Source organism: Oncorhynchus mykiss, chromosome 4 (genome assembly GCF_057628025.1).
Source record: "Oncorhynchus mykiss isolate SJ-2025 chromosome 4, ASM5762802v1, whole genome shotgun sequence".
In the NCBI taxonomy this organism is placed as follows: domain Eukaryota; kingdom Metazoa; phylum Chordata; class Actinopteri; order Salmoniformes; family Salmonidae; genus Oncorhynchus; species Oncorhynchus mykiss.
The window spans coordinates 27,020,369-27,042,102 of NC_143025.1; the positions used below are offsets into that span (position 1 = coordinate 27,020,369).

Genomic DNA, 21,734 nt, shown 5'->3' on the forward strand with positions numbered 1-21,734 from the left:
TACTTTTCTTTACTTTTAGTATTATATATCCTGATGCCTAGTCACTTTACCCCTGCTTACACTTTTTTGGGCAGTGAAGCTAAAACTTTTGATTTGGCTCTACACGCCAGCATTTTGGATTTGAGAATTAACGTTTTATATGAGGCCACAGGGTATTTTCATACATACGTTTTACCGTTTAGAAATGAAAACACATGATGTATCTAGTCCCCCCATTTGAAGATGTCATAAGTATTTTGACAAATTCACTTATAGTGTATTACATTTTGTCAAAAGATTAGTATTTGGTTCCACATTCCTAGCACCCAATGATGCATTTCAGTGGTGGTCGTGCCGTTTAAGATGAGGGAGGATGATACATTTTTCATGAGCATGGCCTTATTTCTATTACAGCATAATGGATGACTGTCATTCATATTCTATTCACCCAGCTCAATGTTACATCGATAGGTTTAGGCTATTACATGATGCTAGAATGTTCTCTGTACCCATCAGGAGGTTGCTACAACCTAGCCTATGAATTAAAGTTTACAACCTAGGTGCACAGGTTGACAGAATTTTTAGTGATCAAGGTGACATACATTGACACATTCAATACTGCTTTGCACACTCTTGCCTGCATCTAGCTGATCTATGGTGTAATCATTTGTCAAACAGTTGCAAATGTGAGTTTCTATTGGACAAATTCAGGTAGTTCTATCCCTGTTTCGTTCCGTTTGGTTCTGTTTAAGAAATATTTTTCAACAGAATCGGCAGAATGAATACAGCCCTGATCTCACGCAAACACCGTTCACTTTCATAGCAGCGACATAAAAACAACATGATCACTTTGCTCGTTGTATATATAACGTTGTATATATAATTCCTTCTCGCAACTATCTACGTGCTCTCCTTCTCTCACCTTTTCCCTTTGCTTGTGGACTTCAGTGCACAACACATCAGCTGTCTGTGACCAGGCAAAAAAACCTTTCCAAGCCAAACCTTCCTATCATGACAGCTAAACGCTTCACACAGCCTACATCATTGTCACGTCATAGTCAACCCAGCTACTAGAACAAACGCATTAGTGAACCTGCTACAATCATGCAATACAGTGTACAGTCAAAAAGCAGTTTAGGTAGTTACACCGGTAGGCCCCGGTGGCAATAACTTAATAAAACCAAAAGCTTACCTTGATTTGGAAAAGTTCCAGTGTTGGATAGCCATAGCCAGCTAGCTAACATAGCATCCCTCTCTTTTTGAGCCAGGTGTTTGAGTAGGCTAAACTAACTAGCTGCATTTCTAGCTAAGTGAAAGTGATTTTTTAAAAATACAACCAAATATAACTATCTCTCTCTCTCTCTTGCTTCTCCTTATCTCCTTAAATACAAAAATGTATTTGTTAAAAACTGTTCAACTATTGTCTTTCTCTCTCTTTGAGTCAACTACTCACCACAATTTATGCACTGCGGTGCTGGCTAGCTGTAGCTTATGCTTTCAGTACTAGATTCATTCTCTGATCTTTTGATTGGGTGGACAACATGTCAGTTCATGCTGCAAGAGCTCTGGTAGGTTGGAGGATGTCCTCCGGTAGTTGTCATAAATACTGTCTAAGTCTATGGAAGGGAGGGAGAACCATGAGCCTCCTAGGTTTTGTATTGAAGCCAATGTACTCAAAGGACAGAAGCTAGCTGTGGTGCAGCTGAGACTACTACTGTAGACCTCCATTGCAAAACAGTGTGTTATAATCAATTATTTGGTGATGTGAATATATTTAGTGTAGCTTTATCTAAAAGGATAACTTTTTAATGTTTCCCTATTTTTATTTTTATGAAATTCACTGAGAAGATGGTCCTCCCCTTCCTCCTCTGAGGTACCTCCACTGATGCATTTGCAGTTTGTTTTGGTTGTCTCGGATTATGTTATACCCAATAGAAATTAATGGTAAAAAATGTATTGTGTCATTTTGCAGTCACTTTTATTGTAAATAAGAATAGAATATGTTTCTAAACACGTATATATCAATGTGCATCCTACCATGATTACGGATAATCATGAATAAGTTGTGTATAATGATGAGTGAGAACGTTAAAGAGGCATAAATATCATACCCCCTAAATAAATGCTAATCTCTCACCATTACCAATAACAGGGGAGGTTAGCATTTATTTTGGGGGCATGATCTTTGTGCATCTGTAACTTTCTCACTCATGATCATCACGAAGGCCACCATAGGAGAGCTGTTTAAGGTAATATACAGATAAGCAATTTCCTAGGTGCAGATTTTCATAGGTGCTTAAAATATAATGATCAAAGAACAACATTAATAACAAAACATTTTGAAACAGTAAGAATAATATCAGTGGCAAATTTTTGTACTCTGATACTTTCTCCCATTTCTATGTCAGGGTTATCTGTCACACCCTGATCTGTTTCACCTGTCTTTGTGATTGTCTCCACCCCCCTCCAGGTGTTGCCCACCTTCCCCATTATGACCTGTGTATTTATACATGTGTTCTCTGTTTGTCTGTTGCCAATTCGTCTTGTTTGTTCAAGTCAACCAGCGTTTTGTGTCTTAGCTCCAGCTTTTTCCAGTCTCCCTTTTCTCACCCTTCTGGTTTTGACCTCTGTCTGTACTGACTCCGAGCCCGTCTGCCTGACCACTCTGCCTGCCCCTGACCCTGAGCCTGTCTGCCGCCCGGTACCGTTGCCCCACCTCTGGTTTACTGACCCCAGCCTACCTTGACCTGTCTATTGCCTGCCTCTGTTGGAATATTAAACTATTGTTTATTCGACGTGGTCTGCATCTGGGTCTTACCTTCATACTTGATAGTTATTGCTTAGCAACTGTCATTACATTGAATCACTATGCAATTTACTCAGTCTCATTTGGCTGTATCACTGACATTTCAATGCACACTAGAGAGCATAAGGGCTTTTTGCAGTGATACAGTGATACACAAACGATTTTCAAATAGAGTATTCCATCCTCACACAACTGTGTTCATTGTGTACAATACACGACCAAGAGTTTGTGGACTCGTAGTCGGCTTTCCAATTCATCCCAAAGGTGTTTGATGGGGTTGAGATCAGGGTTCTGTGCAGGTAAGTTAAGTTCTTCTACACCGATCTCGACAAAACATTTCTGTATGGATCTCGCTTTGCGCACAGCGGCATTGTCATGCTGAAAGAGGAAAGGGCCTTCCCCAAACTGTTGCCACAAAGTTGGGAGCACAGAATCATCTAGAATGTCATTGTATGCTGTAGTGTTATGATTTCTCTTCACTGGAACCAAGGAGCATAGCCCAAACCATAAAAACAGCCACAGACCATTATTCATCCTCCACCAAACTTTACAGTTGGCATTATGGGCAGGGAGCGTTCTCCTGGCATTTGCCAAACCCAAATTTGTCAGTCGGACTGCCAGATGGTGAAGTGTAATTCATCACTCCAGAGAACGCGTTTCCACTGCTCCAGAGTCCAAATTCTCGACACCACTCCAGCCAACACTTGGCATTGTGCATGGTGATCTTAGCCTTGTCTGCGGCTGCTCGGCCATGGAAACCCATTTCATTAAGCTCCCAACTAACAGTTATTGTGCTGACATTGCTTCCAGATAAAGTATGGAACTCAGTGGTGAGTGTTGCAACTGAGGACAGATGATTTTTACATGCTACGTGCTTCAGCAGTTGGCGGTCCCATTCTGTGAGCTTGTGTGGCCAACCACTTCACGACTGAGCCGTTGTTGCTCCTAGACATATCCACTTCCCAATAACAGCACTTACAGTTGACCGGGGCATCTCTAGCAGTGCAGAAACTTGACAAACTGACTGACTTGTTGGAAAGATGGCATCCTATGACAGTGTCACGTTGAAAGTCACTGTGCTCTTCAGTAAGGCCATTCTACTGCCAATGTTTGTCTTTTAAACACCTGGCAGCAACGTGTGTGGCTGAAATTGCCGAATCCAATCATTTGAAGGGGTGTCCACATACTTTTCTATATATAGTGTATTTCGTAAAAATGTCAGTTTTACTCCCGGCAGAAGGTTTGAGTGTATTTCCTACTGATAGGATGTTTGACCTGGATTAAAATAATAAAGGAATGGTAATGCATAAGTCATTTTTCTTCTCTGTGAAGTGGACCGATGAGGCTCAAATGAGTCCAGACCTTTCATTTCTGGGATCAAACTTAGGGGGCTTTGGGAAGGAAGTGTTGGGGAAGACCATAGAGACCATAGAAGTATATAAACCCAAAATGATTAGGGTCTGTATGGGGGAGAATGTGATGGAACTGGGTTAAAATAATGATTATAAACTGGGTGGTTCGAGCCCTGAATGCTGATTGGCTGACAGCCGTGGTATATCAGACAGCCGTGGTATATCAGCCGTATACCATGGGTATGAAAGAACATTTATTTTTACTGCTCTAATTACGTTGGTAATCAGTTCATAATAGCAATAAGGCAACTTTGTGGGGTTTGTGGTATATGGCCAATATACCATGGCCATATATGTGTGTGTTTTATTTTAGGATAAAAACACACACAAAAACAAAGCTTAGTGAAGCCACATTATTTTACATTCTCCCTTCATGGCTGATTTCTTTCTCATAGGCTACCTCTGTAGGAAAGGGATTCAATCCAGCCATCAGCCTTACTTTCTCTGTGCACATTGTGCAACATCCAGTACATCTCTCTCTATCTCTCTCTCTCTCTCTCTCAGAAAGGTGAAAAGGTCATGATTGTGGTCAGGCTATAGCCTATGTTAACAGGCAACACATTGTGTCAATGTGTCTGTTGGATAATATCATGCCAAATCATATGCAGTGATCAGTTTTATATTCAATGGTTTTATTCCAACTATAATACTAAATGGGCTACAAACAAATGTTATAGAAATCCCAGTGCGCGCTGGTGGTGGATATTTTTGTCCCATACCACCCATTGCAATCTGACTTCTCTAAAAAGTAGCGTAGCACATGAACCCGAAGCTATGCGCCAATAACCTGCCTGTTTGATAACGGGGAAATCACTGCATCCTCCTCCACGAGAGCAGACACGGAGGAATGTAGTTTTACAGCTGGGGAAATTGTTATTCAGAAGGAAGCTTTTATTCCAAAGACATCTTTCGTATTCGTGTTTCTGCCTCTCTTAATAACAAGGTTGGAAGATATCTATGGAAATCACATCGATTCAGAGTTTCAAAACTAAGTCAAGTGTAATGAGTTTATTGTAGGAGTAACTATGGGAGTTTATATCCCGGAATCTAATACAAGCTCCAACTTCACTCCCGGCAGCGACTCGGCCAATGTCCACGAAGCTGGAGCGACTCTCCCGGGCTATATGAAGGTGATCCTGGCCGTGCTTATGATAACTCTGGTAGTCGTGGTTGTGGCTGGTAACGCACTTGTTATCCTGGCTTTCATTGTTGACAAGAGCCTAAGAAATCAAAGCAACTACTTCTTCCTCAACCTTGCTCTTTCAGATTTTCTTGTTGGTAAGTAGTCTGTCTGCCTGTCTGTTTATCTATCTATCTATCTATCTATCTATCTATCTATCTATCTATCTATCTATCTATCTATCTATCTATCTATATATCTATCTATCTATCTATCCATATATATATCTAGTAGGGCTCTGTCGTGGGATAATGCCAATTGTTTGTTCATTTGCGTAGCTACAGTATATAAGACACTGTGAAGTGCCATTATAATGGATAATACTTGTGGAAATATATGTTTTTTGGAAATTATCTTTGAAAGTTCATCATAGCAAAGGATTATTAACTGATTTATACAGCTCTTAAAATAATTCATGATGGTTCCTAAATGCAAATTGAAACACATCTTTGGTCATTATTTATACACACAATTCTGCCACTTGCCAGTTGGCTTGTTGGAAGTTACTCAGCTGTGAAAATGAATTCTGGCATTGATTATGGAGCTATGCAATCATTGTTTGGGGATCAGTCTGTACACAGTGTGTATCCTTGCAGGTGCCTTCTGCATCCCTGTATACATCCCCTACATCCTGACAGGCCGCTGGGTGCTGGGCAGAACTCTCTGTAAGCTGTGGCTCCTCATGGACTACCTGCTGTGTACTGCCTCTGTCTTCAACATCGTCCTCATCAGCTACGACCGATTCCTCTCCGTCACCAGAGCAGTGAGTATAGAGAGCCACTGTGCCACACGAAGGCATGCATGGACAACATGCACACATGCACCCATATACACCCAAGAATGCAAGCATGTGGACACGTTTGCACGCGTACACAAATGCGTATTCAAATGTAGCTACTGTATGTTTTACTGTTCATGTGTCCATCCTTTCCTCACTGAAGAGGTTCACTAGGCCTGTTACCAAAACAGAGATCCTGCAGAATGGGTGGACAACCACTGGCAGTAGGACTTTAATGTCTTGATGGGATCCACAGTGTTGGGGTGGCAGTGACTCTGAATGAGCTCTGTTGGAAATCCAGACTGAGTGGGTTGGTCCTTGTGGACCAGCGTGCTACTCTCTGACCTTTTGCCTGCTTTTGAATGCTAGATAAAGTATCCCTGGATATTCTGGTCTGAATACTGAACTGGACAATGGTTCACCTACCTTGCATTCTTGCCTGTGAGTTTGCAGCTAACATTGAACGTTATCTAGATATAGGGCTCTATTCAACACGTATCATGGAAAATCATCAGTGTGATTGAAATTTAAAGGCAATGTTCCCATGTTAGCGGAGTCTGCATTCACGGTAAATGCTGCAGATGTCGGCTCAATAGGAAATTACCTTTACATTTCTAGTGCGCTATCTGTAACACTTCAGCGATACAGATTGAATAGAGCCCATAGTTTTGTTGACCTGTAAGGGGCACTATCTAATCATGAATACAGTCTCTCACAATCATTCATCTGAAATGCTAGTTTTGGCAAATTAATATTGTTCATGACATAGTTATGAACTAAAAATATTTGACCAAGACTCTTACCAAAACATTTTGGACAGACTACGCAACAACAAATGGTGCCATGGTGTGATCTAAGAGGGGCTTTTGTCACTTTGTAACTGCTATAGCTAATTTCCTTCCTTCTGGAATTCATACTGAACAAAAATATGAACAATTTCAAATATTTTACTGAGTTACAGTTCATTTAAAATACAATCATTAGGACCTAATCTATAGATTTCACATGACTGGGCAGGGGCGCAGCCATGGGTAGGCCTGGGAGAGTAATTGCACACACCCTCAAAATTGAGACATCTGTGGCATTGTGTTGTGTGACAAAACTGCATATTTAAGAGTGGCCTTTTATTGTCCCCAGCACAAGGTGCAACTGTGTAATAATCATGCTGTTTAATCAGCTTCTTGAGATGCCACACCTGTCAGATGGATGGATTATCTTGGCAACGGAGAAATGCTCACTTATCGGTATCTAGACACACCCATGACAGAAAACAAAGGGCTCTATTCAATCCGCATTGTGAATGTTCAGCTTTACAGCATGATTGAAATTTAAAGGCAATGTTCCATCTTTAGCGGAGATTGCATTCACGGTAAACACGGCATATGTCGGCTCAATCGGGAATTACCTTTACATTTGTATCACAGAATCTGTAACACTTCAGCGTTACAGATTCAATAGAGCCCAATAGAGTCCAAAGTCAAGTTGTTCAGTTTGATGACACAGCCTGACTCTCATTCTCTTCTGGCTTCACTGACACACCATGGAGAAAAGGGCCCTTGAACCCTATTACCGAAGGAAATCATACCTTTCCCATATGTCCAAATAATGCCTCAGGTGCTTAATGTGTGGATCCAATAAACACCTACAAATTGAGAGATATGTATGGATTATGCAGATTATTACTTATGTATTATAATTATTTAATGATTGTGATATATGATTTTATTGTGAAGTATTGTATGGTCTTTATTTCACTTCACCACTCTACTCACAGGTGAAATACAGAGCCCAGCGGAGCATGACCCACCATGCTGTGGTAAAGATAGTGACTGTGTGGGTGTTAGCCTTCCTTCTCTATGGCCCTGCTATCATCTTCTGGGAGCTGGTCGTGGGAAAAAGCATCGTCCTTGCCGATCAGTGTTTCGCTGAGTTCTACTGCACCTGGTACTTCCTACTCAGTGCGTCTACGATTGAGTTCTTCACCCCATTTATCTCTGTGGCCTTCTTCAACCTGAGCATCTATCTGAACATCCAGCGGAGGAACAAGAGCAGGGCTATCCGTAAGGAGGACACCAAGGCACGCAGCGACAGGGGCAGTCTCAGGGACGGGGGTGCTGCCTTGACTGTGTTTTTGACTTGCAAGGCATCATCGAGCAAGCCAGCTGCTGTTTCAGCTGTGATAGAGAAGGACGAGGAGCTGTCGCCGTCCTCCAATGGGGAGCCTTGTAGCGGACACACCTTCATGCAGAGCAAGAAGTGCCTCACTTGCAGGATCACTTCCAGGCCCCTTCAATCCCAGTCCCCCACCGGGCCCCCCAGCAGGAGCTCACAGGGCTCCCGCCTCTCCCGCGACAAGAAGATTGCCAAGTCGCTGGCCATTATAGTGTGCATTTTTGGGATCTGCTGGGCACCATACACCCTATTGATGATAATCCGGGCAGCTTGTAGTGGGCGATGTGTGGAGCAGTACTGGTACGAGATTACTTTTTGGCTCTTGTGGCTGAACTCTGGTATTAACCCTTTCCTGTACCCTCTCTGCCACAGCAGCTTCCGAAGGGCTTTTGCTAAGATATTGTGCCCCAACCGGCAGTCTGTCCAACCTCACATTGAGACCCAGTCTTGCTAGTAAGACATTGCATAGCTGGATGAGAGTCATACTGGAGTGAGAAGACTACTGCAAATGGATGTGGATTGTCAAACAAAAGTTCAGTCATGAATAGGACTAAGAAACCCTTTTTTAGTTGCTCACTATAAAAGGGTATAAAACATTATGAAAAAAGTGATTACTGATAACCCTATGTTTTGTTTGAGATACATCAAATCCTTCTTTCCTACTTTTTCCACTTCACTTCAGGCTTCTTTTCATTGAAAAGTTTCAAGTTCTTACTTAGAAAAGCCTTCTTCCACTAGAATGAAAGATATGCATCTTCTAGTGATCTATTGAGAGGACAAGCACCTGTCAGTCACAAAGTGAGTGATGACAGGGCAACTGCTGGTTTGTCAGTCTGCCGTCTATCCCACCTCTCAATACCTGTGTTCATTTTGTGTGCTGTGGTTATCACGGAGGAGGGAGAGCATGATGCTTCTTTATCTCCTGTGAGCGAATTTACACGTCCCATGTAATTTAAGTGGTAATGATGAGTTTAAATCCACTTAATCATTGTTTTGTGTTTATTTATTTTCTTTTGCGTGTTTCAACTTTCATATATCCAGACATGGAGTCTATTTAGGCTATTTACTGTGCTTTGATTGACGACCGAACAACAAGTGTTGACTAGTTTATAAAGCTGTCGAACTGACTGAATAAAGTCAATCTCCAATATCCCTTTGCTATTCATAAATCATACAATGTAGTTATAAGTCCATTGTATTGCACCATGACAAATTAAAACAAAGATCTTGTTTGTATTTTTGGAAGGTGGCCCATGTATTCCCCCTTCACACAGGTGGTGACCCTTGTGACCTAAATAATTATTGTCCTATTTATAAACTTTCTTGCCTAGATAAAATATTAGAATCTTTGATAAATTCTCAACTAAGATCTTTCTTATCTTTGAAATGTATTCTAAATCAGTTGGGTTTTAGACCAGGTCATAGCACAATCTCTACTGCATACCTAGTTCTAGTTATAAATTATGTGGTTAACTGCATGGATAAAAGGCAACATTGTGCTGCCCTCTTCATTGACCTGCCAAAGGCTTTTCATACTGTTGATCACTCACTGCTAATTCATGGCTTTCCTCAATTGGCCAAGACCGGGCTGCATGTAACTGGTTAAGAAATTACTTGACAGATAGAACTCAATGTGTATTTACTGATGGTGTTAAATCAGGTTTCCTGGAAATTACGAAAGGTGTCCCGCAGGGGTCGATTCTGGGTCCTGTAAATTTTACTGTTTACATTAACAATATCTAATTGTCTGTAAAAAATTCAGATGATACTGTTGGGTATGCTATTGCCACCACGTTTGAGCAGGCTCTATCTGAACTACAGTCTGCATTCATTGTATTACAGAAAAACTTTATTGACATGAAATGAGTATTGAATGCAGGGTAAAACTAAGTATGTGTTGTTCTCTAGAGAGCATAAAAATAACTCTGATGATTTAAGCATATGTACTTTGGATGGTGTCCATATTGGTTGTGTCCCTGCTTACAAATATCTGGGCATCTGGATAGATGAAAAGCTGTCTTTTAAAAAGCATATTGGTGAGTTAGTTAAGAAACTGAGAATGAAAATTGGCTTCTTCTATAGAAATAGATCCTGCCTCTCACTCAATAGTAGAGAGCAGATTATGCAGTCGACGTTCCTATCGGTCCTACTGTAGACTATGGCGACGTCATCTATATGAACACATCTGCCACTTCCTTAAAGCCGTTAGAGGCAGTTTATCGTGCACTTCGCTTTATTACCGTTGACAATTTTAGTACTCATTACTGTATTCGCTACCAGAAAGCTGGTTGGCCCTCTTTGATGTCACGTAGGTTGATACATTGCTATCTTTTCATTTATAAAGTACTTTTACAAAAAGTCCCACTGTACCTAACATCTTTACTAAACTTTAGACATACACGTTACCACACCTGGTCTCAGGGATGGTTAACTCTGGAAATTCCTTTGGTCTCTACTGAGTTAGATAAATCAGCTTTTAGTTTTCTTGCACCTTATTTGTGGAACAATCTTCAAAAATGTTCTTAAATTTGATGTTTTGGTGCCTCTAAGGCAATTCAGAAAGCTGATTGAGGACCTTATTATTGATGAATGTGTTGGTTTTTTATGACCGTGTTTTTCTTTCTGCTGCTTTGTATTTATATTGATGTGTGTATTTTCTGTCATTTCTGTAATTCAGGCTTGTCTGTAAAAGAGACCATGGTCTCAGTATGACACCCTGATAAAGGTTAAATATAAAATAATACATGTGTAGGTTTCGAAGCCCATGTCCAAGACTTGCCAGTGACTGGTAAAGTGACTTGTCAGTGTAACCTAGTGTTATTAAAGATGTTGATATAGGCCGACTGATTTGATTAATTAAAGTGCCGAAAATTGAGTTGTAAACTGCTGTTTTCTGTGTAGCAAAGCCCATGTTTAACACCTGCTTCATTCTTCAAGCATACCTGTATTCATTGTCGCCTGTCTTTGTATAAAATTGGGGGTGCACAATCTGATGGGGGGTCTGAGGGTCCTCCCCCTGAAAATGTTTTGCAGTTTTAAAACCATTTTCCTCCAATTCTATATTGTTTCTCAACAGGGAATCAATGTTTTCTTGTTAGAACACAAACATTTTCTTCGATTTTTGCCACAATAAACTAAAGAAAGAGTAGACTAGATTTGTATTTTTCTGACTAGATCACTAATCTAAAGCCTTCCCTTTAAAGTCAGGTATGAAACCCAACCAACTCTGTGACTCACAAACATCCTGCCTAACTCTCCTGACAGTCCCACCCACAGTTATTGATTGACAGGCCAAACTGTTAAAAGGATAGTTCACCCAAATCACAAAATGAAACATCGATTTCCTTAACCTTTGCATCCACAGCCACAGAGCCAATAAAATACATAATTTGAAGAACAAACATAATTGTGGAAATTCATATCTTGCAGTAAAACTGTAAATATGAATTTCATCTCAAGAGAAGACAGTTTTAATGTTAAAAAATATAATTGTCCTGATCATATAAGCCTAGGCCTAGACAATATCAAAAACAACTAACAACACACTGAATTCATACATACATTAAGGTCTTTCTAATCTACTCAATACCATAACTAATTTGACCAATCTGGGAGGTAAAGTTGTTAAAGTATTCAATGATTTAGCTGTGTATTTCAGATGGAATCAAGGCATTAGAATGTACCAGAGGCCACCAAAATAGAGCTAATTCTGCTATTTTCTTCCCCTGTTTGACTGGCCTCTTCTACTTGTCTGGCAACTCCATGGACTTAGGGAAAACACTGCTATCTATGTGCCATGTCTGAAACTTTGACTTTTTGTAGGGTAAGAACCAAATGCTTGTATTTATATATCAAAGTGAATTAATGTAATCTACGTCTACTTGTTGTAGATATATTTTTTTAGTTTGAGTTTGAGTTTTGTTGCTACTCATAAGGATTTTGGTATGAATAGCAGAGGTGCAGATGTTCCTAGGGCTGGCAGGGAATCTCAACTCTTAGTAGTGCTTTATGTCTGACAATTATAGATCTGAATGGTTCTGGTGTACTTGTAAATGTTCTATGTAGGAAAAGATCACTGTTATTTTCAGTGAAATGTGAAAGAATAGTAGATAGTGTAATACCGAATCAGGTATTCCTTGGTGTGATTTCTACATCTACAGCAATTTGTTTGCAACCTATAAAACATGTGTGATTATTTACATACCTACTTGGACACACCTACTCATTCCAGGTTTTTTCTTTATTTTTAGAATAATAGTGAAGACTTCAAAACTATGAAATAACAAATATGGAATCATGTACAGTACCTTGCAAAATATTCACCCCCTTGGCATGTTACAATTTTGTTGTATTACAACCTGTACTTTAAATTGATTTTTATTTGGATTTCATGTAATGGACATACACAAAATAGTCCAAATTGGTGAAGTGAAATTTAAAAAATTACTTGTTTAACATTTTTTTTTTTTTAACTGAAAATTGGTGGGTGCATATGTACAGTTAAAGTTGGAAGTTTACATACACTTAGGTTGGAGTCAGTAAAACTCGTTTTTCAAACACTCAACAAATTTCTTGTTAACAAACTATAGTTTTGGAAAGTCGGTTAGGACATCTACTTTGTGCATGACACAAGTAATTTTTCCAACAATTGTTTACGGACAGATTATTTCACTTATAATTCACTGTATCACAATTCCAGTGGGTCAGATGTTTATATACACTAAGTTGACTGTGCCTTTAAACAGCTTGGAAAATTCCAGAAAATGATGTCATGGCTTTAGAAGATTCTGATAGGATAATTGACATCATTTGAGACAATTGGAATTGTACCTATGGATGCATTTCAAGGCTTACTTTCAAACTCAGTGCCTCTTTGCTTGACATGATGGGAAAATCAAAAGAAATCAGCCAAGACCTCAGAAAATAAATTGTAGACCTCCACAAGTCTGTTTCATCCTTGGGAGCAATTTCCAAACGCCTGAAGGTACCACGTTCATCTGTACAAACAATAGTACGCAAGTATAAACACCATGGGACCACGCAGCCGTCACACCGCTCAGAAAGGAGGCACGTTCTTTTGGAGAAATGTTCTCTGGTCTGATGAAACAAAAATAGAACTGTTTGGCCATAATGACCATCGTCATGTTTGGAGGAAAAAGGGGGAGACTTGCAAGCCGAAGAACAACATCCCAACCGTGAAGCACGGGGGTGGCAGCATTATGTTGTAGGGGTGCTTTGCTGCAGGAGGGACTGGTACATGGTAGATAGATGGCATCATGATGAAAGAAAATTATGTGGATATATTGAAGTAACATCTCAAGGCATCAGTCAGGAAGTTGAAGCTTGGTCGCAAATGGGTCTTCCAAATGGACAATGACCCCAAGCATACTTCCAAAGTTGTGGCAAAATGGCTTAAGGACAACAAAGTTGAGGTATTAGAGTGGCCATCACAAAGCCTTGACCTCAATCCTGTAGAAAATGTGTGAGCAGAACTGAAAAAGCTTGTGCAAGCAAGCAGCCTACGAACCTGACTCAGTTACACCAGCTCTATCAGGAGGAATGGGTCACAATTCCCCCAACTTATTGTGGGAAGCTTGTGGAAGGCTACCCAACACTTTTGAACCAAGTTAAACAATTTAAAGGCAATGCTACCATATACTAATTGAGTGTATGTACACTTCTGACCCATTGGGAATGTTGGTTAAAGGAATAAAAGCTGAAATAAATCATTCTCTCTACAATTATTCTGACATTTCACATTCTTAAAATAAAGTGGTGATCCTAACTGACCTAAGACAGGGACATTTTACTAGGATTAAATGTCAGGAATTGTGAAAACTGAGTTTAAATGTATTTGGCTAAGGTGTATATCAACTTCTGATTTCAACTGTATTCACCCCCTTTGCCATGAAGCCCCTAAATAAGATCTGGTGCAACCAATTACCTTCAGAAGTCACATAATTAGTTAAATAAAGTCCACATGTGTGCAATGTAAGTGTCACGTGATCTGTCACATGATCTCAGTACATATACACCTGTTCTGAAAGGCCCCAGATTCTGCAACACCACTAATCAAGGGGCACCACCATGCAAGCGGCACTATGAAGACCAAAGAGCTCTCCAAACAGGTCAGGGACAAAGTTGTGGAAAACAAATCAGGGTTGGGTTATATAAAAAAATATTATTATAAAAAACATTTTGCATCTTCGAAGTGTTGTGTAAATCAAATGACACAAACCCCCCCAAAAATTAATTTTAATTCAAGGGGGGTGAATACTTAGTAGTAACCAGAAAATTGTTACACAAATCAAAATATATTTGAGATTTGAGATTTTTCAAAGTAGCCACCCTTTGCGGCAGGTAGTCTAGTGGTTAGAGCGTTGGGCCAGTAACCGAAATGTTGCTGGATCAAATCCCCGAGCGGACAAGGTAAAAATCTGTCATTCTGCCCCTGAACAAGGCCGTTAACCCACTAGGCCGTCATTGTAATTAAGAATTTGTTCTTACCTGACTTGCCTAGTTAAATAAAGGTTAAATAAAAAAAATTAAAATGCCTTGATGACAACTTTGCACACGCTTGGCATTCTCTCAACCAGCTTCACCTGGAATGCTTTTCCAACAGTCTTGAAGGAGTTCCCACATGTGTTGAGCACTTGTTGGCTGCTTTACCTTCACTCTGCGGTCCAACTCATCCCAAACCATGTCAATTGGGTTGAGGTCGGGTGATTGTGGAGGCCAGGTCATCTGATGCAGCACTCCATCACTCTCCTTCTTGGTCAAATAGCCCTTACACAGCCTTTAGGTGTGTTGGGTCATTGTCCTGTTGAAAAACAAATGATAGTCCCACTAAGGGCAAACCAGATGGGATGGTGTATCGCTGTGGTAGCCATGCTGGTTAAGTGTGCCTTGAATTCTAAATAAATCACAGACAGTGTCACCAGCAAAGCACCCCCACACCATCACAACTCCTCCTCCATGCTTCACGGTGGGAACCACAGAGATCATCCATTCATGTAGAAAACAGTAAAAAAGAAAGAAAAACCCTTGAATAAGGTGTGTCCAAACTTTTGACTGGTACTGTATGTCAGAGGGGTCCATAGATAAAATGAAAGGTAATGAGTGATAATCAATCATTAACTGTACAGTATATTTTTATTTTACCTTTATTAAGTCAGTTGTGAACAAATTCTTATTCTCAATGACGGCCTGTTCAGGGGTAGAACGACAGATTTGTACCTTGTCAGCTCGGGGATATGAACTTGCAACCTATCGGTTACTAGTCCAACGCTCTAACCACTAGGCTACCCTGTTGCCCCATATGAGAAGTAGATAATCAACTACACAGCAGGGAATGGAGATAGTAATGAAATGTTTGTGAGATCAAAGGTTTCACGTTGTGGGACATATTTAAAGCTTGCTATGGTGAAGTTTGGTTTGAGTTGGAGGAGTGTACATTTATATTACAGATATACTTCACTGATTTCTTGCATCATCTGCAACATTATTGTCTGCACTGTAATGGAAACTGGTCATTTATACGGTCTTTTGAGGTATTATCAACAGTGAAATATTGTGAAATGTTCTACTGCAGCATACTGCAATTTATGGTGCATTGTGGCAAAGTTTTGTGGGCGGGGAAATAATTGCTGTATTTCAAATGGTACTGTAATTCCATCCCACAGAATACAGTAATTTACCATTTTTAGAGCGCCAAAAACCTGTTGACCACTAATGGGTGCATGGTATTACTGTTTCAAGCTCATTAACATAGTTTTAGGTGTGCCTTGTAAGAGTCTACATTTGTTGCACCTGTTGGTGTGAATGCTGTACCAATTTAACTGGTATGTGGTAGTAGTCCCTCATCAATAAAACATGTATAGTGGACAAATTGGTGTGGCATCAAGTCTGAAACCGTCAATGGTTGTGCATATTACTGTAAAATACAAACCCCAGCACCCCTCAATTAATTGTATTAATTAATCCATTAATTAATGTAGTCATTCATTAAGATTACTGTACCATTTACTTAGGTAAATGGTACTGTATAAGTATAATAGAGTGAAAATTGTATTTAACTGTATCATTACACAATACTTGCTTTGATACAGTATTAAGATAACCGTAGTTGTACTGCAATATGAAATAGCATAACTTACCTACCACTAGCTCTACCACTAGCTGCCTGTAAGTTACGGTCAAATTACAGTGTGTGAAAGTGTCAGTTTTAAATGCAATGTATTGGCATTGTGCATCCTCCATACTCAATCAGATAACAGATTATATTGTAGCAGATTGTTTATGATAGGTCATAGGTCAATGTAATGTCTTAGTATCTATACAAATATTTTACCTTGAGCATTTAACCATCCAACACATTACCACAGACACAAGTATAATGTCTGTCTGTTTACAGTCGGCTGTTTTATTCGATAAAAAAAAATATGGAAGATACACACTGCCAGATTACTGCCAGATTGACTATAAAAACAGCCTGTCCCGCCAAAATGATAAGAGCTGAATTTGTTATTTCCAGGAAGTCAACACAACATTGGTGAAAAATATCATAAAAAATATCATAAAAAAGAAAACAAATGTTATGTAAGGCAAGGACTTTTTTTCATGCACCAGTGAGATGATACTGAATCTCAGACATTTCGGAGAGGGAGGCCATGTCAGTTCTCAAGTTCTTTGACCTTGATGATTTTCTTTCTGTATTAACAGAATGTCTAACATCCGTGGGGATTAGTGGAACGTCGTTCCTGGCAGTAAGACTGAGCTTTTGACATTCACAAGAATCACAATGGTTTATTGCAACACCAGAACCCTGGAAGAACCTATAAACTGTGAATACAAATAAGTACAGTCATAAGCTGTGCTAGAAAGAGAAAAATGATTCCCATATGTTTTTGTTTTTTTAAAACCTCAATCACAATATGTCCAATGCACAATTAATTGAAATGTATTTAAGTGTGATACCCATGTATTTTCTGCTACTCAAATAAGAAACCTGGGGTTGAGATTTGGAGTACAGACATTTTGTAAAAACAAGGGGAAACTATTTAAAACCGTTTTAAAACATTCTTCAACTGCAGTTGTTTTGTTATGATTGAACTTATCATTAAAACACTGGGAAAACTTGTATGGGATGTTTTTATATAATTGAGTCAATGTATTTATTCATAGAGTATGACTGCCACAGCCTTTATTTAAGTCTTTAACATTATTGTCAAAATAGAAGGAAGAACCCACTAGATTTGATGTGTTCACAAATCATATGCACAGGGTCCCAGATGTAATCGCAGGGTACAGTGAAATTCTTAAGGTCAAAAAGATCAAAGGTCAAAAAGAGCAGTGAATGAAACAATAATAATAATAATACAGTGCCTTCAGAAAGTGTTCATACCCCTTGAATTTTCCACATTTTGTTGTGTTACAGCCTGAATTTAAAATGGATAAAATTGAGATTTTTTGACACACAATACCCTGTAATGCCAAAGTGGAATTATGTTTTCCTGAAATGTTTACATATTAATAAAAAATGTAAAGCTGAAATGTCTTGAGTCAATAAGTATTCAACCCCTTTTTTTATGGCAAGCCTACAGTAAATAAGTTCAGGAGTAAAAATCTGCTTAACAAGTCACATAATATGTTGCATTGACTCTGTGTACAATGATAGAGTTTAAAATACTTTTTTAAAGGATTTTTGAATGACTACCTCATATCTGTACCTCACACATACAATTATCTGTAAGGACCCTCAGTCAAGCAGTGAATTACAAACACATATTCAACCACAAAGACCAAGGATGTTTTCCAATGCCTGGCAAAGAATGACACCTATTGGTAAATGGGTGTAAATGGGTATTTAAAAAAAGCAGGCACTGAATATCCCTTTGAGCATGGGGAAGTTATTATGGTGTATCAATCATTACACCTAGTCACTACAAAAAACATCATCCTTCCTAACTCAGTTGCCAGAGAGGAAGGAAATTGCTCAGGAATTTCACCATGAGGCAAATGGTGACTTAAAAAACAGTTACAGAGTCATTTATTTATTTGTTTTTATTTCACCTTTATTTAAGCAGGTAGGCAAGTTGAGAACAAGTTCTCATTTACAATTGCGACCTGGCCAAGATAAAGCAAAGCAGTTCGACACATACACCAACACAGAGTTACACATGGAGTAAAACAAACATACAGTCAATAATACAGTAGAAAAATAAGTCTATATACAATGTCAGCAAATGAGGTGAGATAAGGGAGGTAAAGGCAAAAAAAAGGCCATGGTGGCGAAGTAAATACAATATAGCAAGTAAAACACTGGAATGATAGTTTGCAGTGGAAGAATGTGCAAGGTAGAGATATAAATAATGGGGTGCAAAGGAGCAAAATAAATAAATAAATAAATACAGTAGGGGGAGAAGTAGTTTGGGCTAAATTACAGATTGGCTATGTACAGGTGCAGTGATCTGTGAGCCGCTCTGACAGCTGGTGCTTAAAGCTAGTGAGGGAGAAAAGTGTTTCCAGTTTCAGAGATTTCTGTAGTTCGTTCCAGTCATTGGCAGCAGAGAACTGGAAGGAGAGGCGGCCAAAGGAAGAATTGGTTTTGGGGGTGACCAGAGAGACAACCTGCTGGAGTGCGTGCTACAGGTGGTGCTATGGTGACCAGCGAACTGAGATAAGAGTGGACTTTACCTAGCAGGGTCTTCTAGATGACCTGGAGCCAGTGGGTTTGGGGATGAATATGAAGCGAGGGCCAGCCAACAAGAGCGTACAGGTCGCAGTGGTGGGTAGTATATGGGGCTTTGGTGACAAAACGGATGGCACTGTGATAGACTGCATCGAATTTATTGAGTAGGGTATTGGAGGCTATTTTGTAAATGACATCGCCGAAGTCGAGGTTCGGTAGGATGGTCAGTTTTACAAGGGTATGTTTGGCAGCATGAGTGAAGGATGCTTTGTTGTGAAATAGGAAGCCAATTCTAGGTTTAACTTTGGATTGGAGATGTTTGATGTGAGTCTGGAAGGAGAGTTTACAGTCTAACCAGACACCTAGGTATTTGTAGTTGTCCACATATTCTATATTAGTCAGAACTGTTCAGTAGTGATGCTGGACGGGCGGGCAGGTGCAGGCAGCAATCGGTTGAAGAGCATGCATTTAGTTTTACTTGTATTTAAGGGCAATTGGAGGCCATGGAAGGAGAGTTGTATGGCATTGAAGCTTGTCTGGAGTGTTGTTAACACAGTGTCCAAAGGAGGGCCAGAAGAATACAGAATGGTGTCGTCTGCGTAGAGGTGGATCAGAGCACCACCAGCAGCAAGAGCGACATCATTGATGTATACAGAGAAGAGAGTCGGTCCAATAATTGAACCCTGTGCACCCCCATAGAGAATGCCAGAGGCCCGGAAAACAGGCCCTCCGATTTGACACACTGAACTCTATCAGAGAAATAGTTGGTGAACCAGGCGAGGCAATCATTTGAGAAACCAAGGCTATCGAGTCTGACGATGAGGATGTGGTGACTGATAGAGTCGAAAGCCTTGGCCAGGTCAATGAATACAGCTGCACAGTATCGATGACTGTTAAGATATCATTTAGAACCTTGAGCGTGGCTGAGGTGCACCCATGACCAGCTCTGAAACCAGATTGCATAGCGGAGAAGGTATGGTGGGATTTGAAATGTTCTGTAATCTGTTTGTTGACTTGGCTTTCAAAGATCTTAGAAAGGCAGAGTAGGATAGATATAGGTCTGTAGCAGTTTGGGTCAAGAGTGACCGCCCCCCCTTGAAGAGGGGGATGACCACAGCTGCTTTCCAATCTTTGGGAATCTCAAACGACACGAAGGAGAGGTTGAACAGGCTAGTAATAGGGGTGCAAACATTTTGGCAGATAATTTTAGAAAGAAAGGGTCCAGATTGTCTAGCCCGGCTGATTTGTAGGGGTCCAGATTTTGACGCTCTTTCAGAACATCAGGTGACTGGATTTGGGAGAAGGAGAAATGGGGAAGGCTTGGGCGAGTTGCTGTGGGGGGTTCAGTGCTGTTGACCGGGGTAGGGGTAACCAGGTGGAAAGCATGGCCAGCCGTAGAAAAATGCTTATTGAAATTCTCAATTATAGTGGATTTATCGGTGGTGACAGAGTTTCCTGTCCTCAAAGCATTGGGCAGCTGGGAGAAGGTGTTCTTATTCTCCATGGACTTTACAGTGTCCCAGAATTCTTCTGAGTTTGTGTTGCAGGAAGCACATTTCTGCTTGAAAAAGCTAGCCTTGGCTTTTCTAACTGCCTGTGTCTGTTGGTTTCTAGCTTCCCTGAAAAGTTGCATATCACGGGGGCTGTTCGATGCTAATGCAGAACGCTATAGGATGTTTTTGTGTTGGTTAAGGGCAGTCAGGTCTGGAGAGAACCAAGGGCTATATCTATTCATGGTTCTACATTTCTTGAATGGGGCATGCTTATTTAAGATGGTGAGGAAGGCATTTTTTTAAACAACCAGGCATCCTCTACTGACGGGATGAGATCAATATCCTTCCACGATACCCCGGCCAGGTCGATTAGAAAGGCCTGCTCGCTGAAGTGTTTCAGGGAGCGTTTGACAGTGATGAGTGGAGGTCGTTTGACCGCTGACCCATTACGGATGCAGGCAATGAGGCAGTGATCGCTGAGATTTTGGTTGAAAACAGCAAAGGTGTAGAGGGCAAGTTGAGGGCAAGTTGAGGGCAAGTTGGTTAGGATGATATCCATGAGGATGCCCGTGTTTACGGCTTTGGGGTGGTACCTGGTAGGTTCATTGATCATTTGTGTGAGATTGAGGGCATCAAGCTTAGATTGTTGGATGGCTGGGGTGTTAAGCATGTTCCAGTTTAGGTGGCCTAGCAGCACAAGCTCTGAAGATAGATGGGGGGCAATCAGTTCACATATGGGGTCCAGAGCACAGCTGGTGGCAGAGGGTGGTCTATAGCAGGCGGCAACGGTGAGAGACTTGTTTTTAGAGAGGTGGATTTTTAAAAGTAGAAGTTCAAATTGTTTGGGTACAGACCCCGATAGTAGGACAGAACTCTGCAGGCTATCTTTGCAGTAGATTGCAACACCGCCCCCTTTGGCCATTCTATCTTGTCTGAAAATGTTGTAGTTAGGGATGAAGATTTCAGAATTTTTGGTGGTCTTCCTAAGCAAGGATTCAGACATGGCTAGAACATCCGGGTTGGCAGAGTGTGCTAAAGCAGTGAATAAAACAAACGTGGGGAGGAGGCTTCTAATGTTAACATGCATGAAACCAAGGCTATTACGGTTACAGAAGTCATCAAAAGAGAGCTCCTGGGAATAGGAGTGGAGCTAGGCGCTGCAGGGCCTGGATTCACCTCTACATCACCAGAGGAACAGAGGAGGAGTAGGATAAGGGTACGGCT

At 40.4% G+C, this 21,734-nt stretch overlaps 1 protein-coding gene across 1 annotated transcript; it reads left to right on the forward strand.

The window, feature by feature from the left end:
* The first annotated feature begins 5,006 nt into the window (after positions 1–5,006).
* On the forward strand, positions 5,007–14,317 carry LOC110521597 (histamine H3 receptor). Its single transcript, XM_021599265.3, has 3 exons — positions 5,007–5,475; positions 5,974–6,140; positions 7,930–14,317. Exons 1-3 carry the CDS (start codon positions 5,223–5,225, stop codon positions 8,779–8,781), a joined length of 1,272 nt encoding a protein of 423 aa, XP_021454940.2. The 5' UTR covers positions 5,007–5,222; the 3' UTR covers positions 8,782–14,317.
* The last annotated feature ends 7,417 nt before the right edge of the window (positions 14,318–21,734 follow it).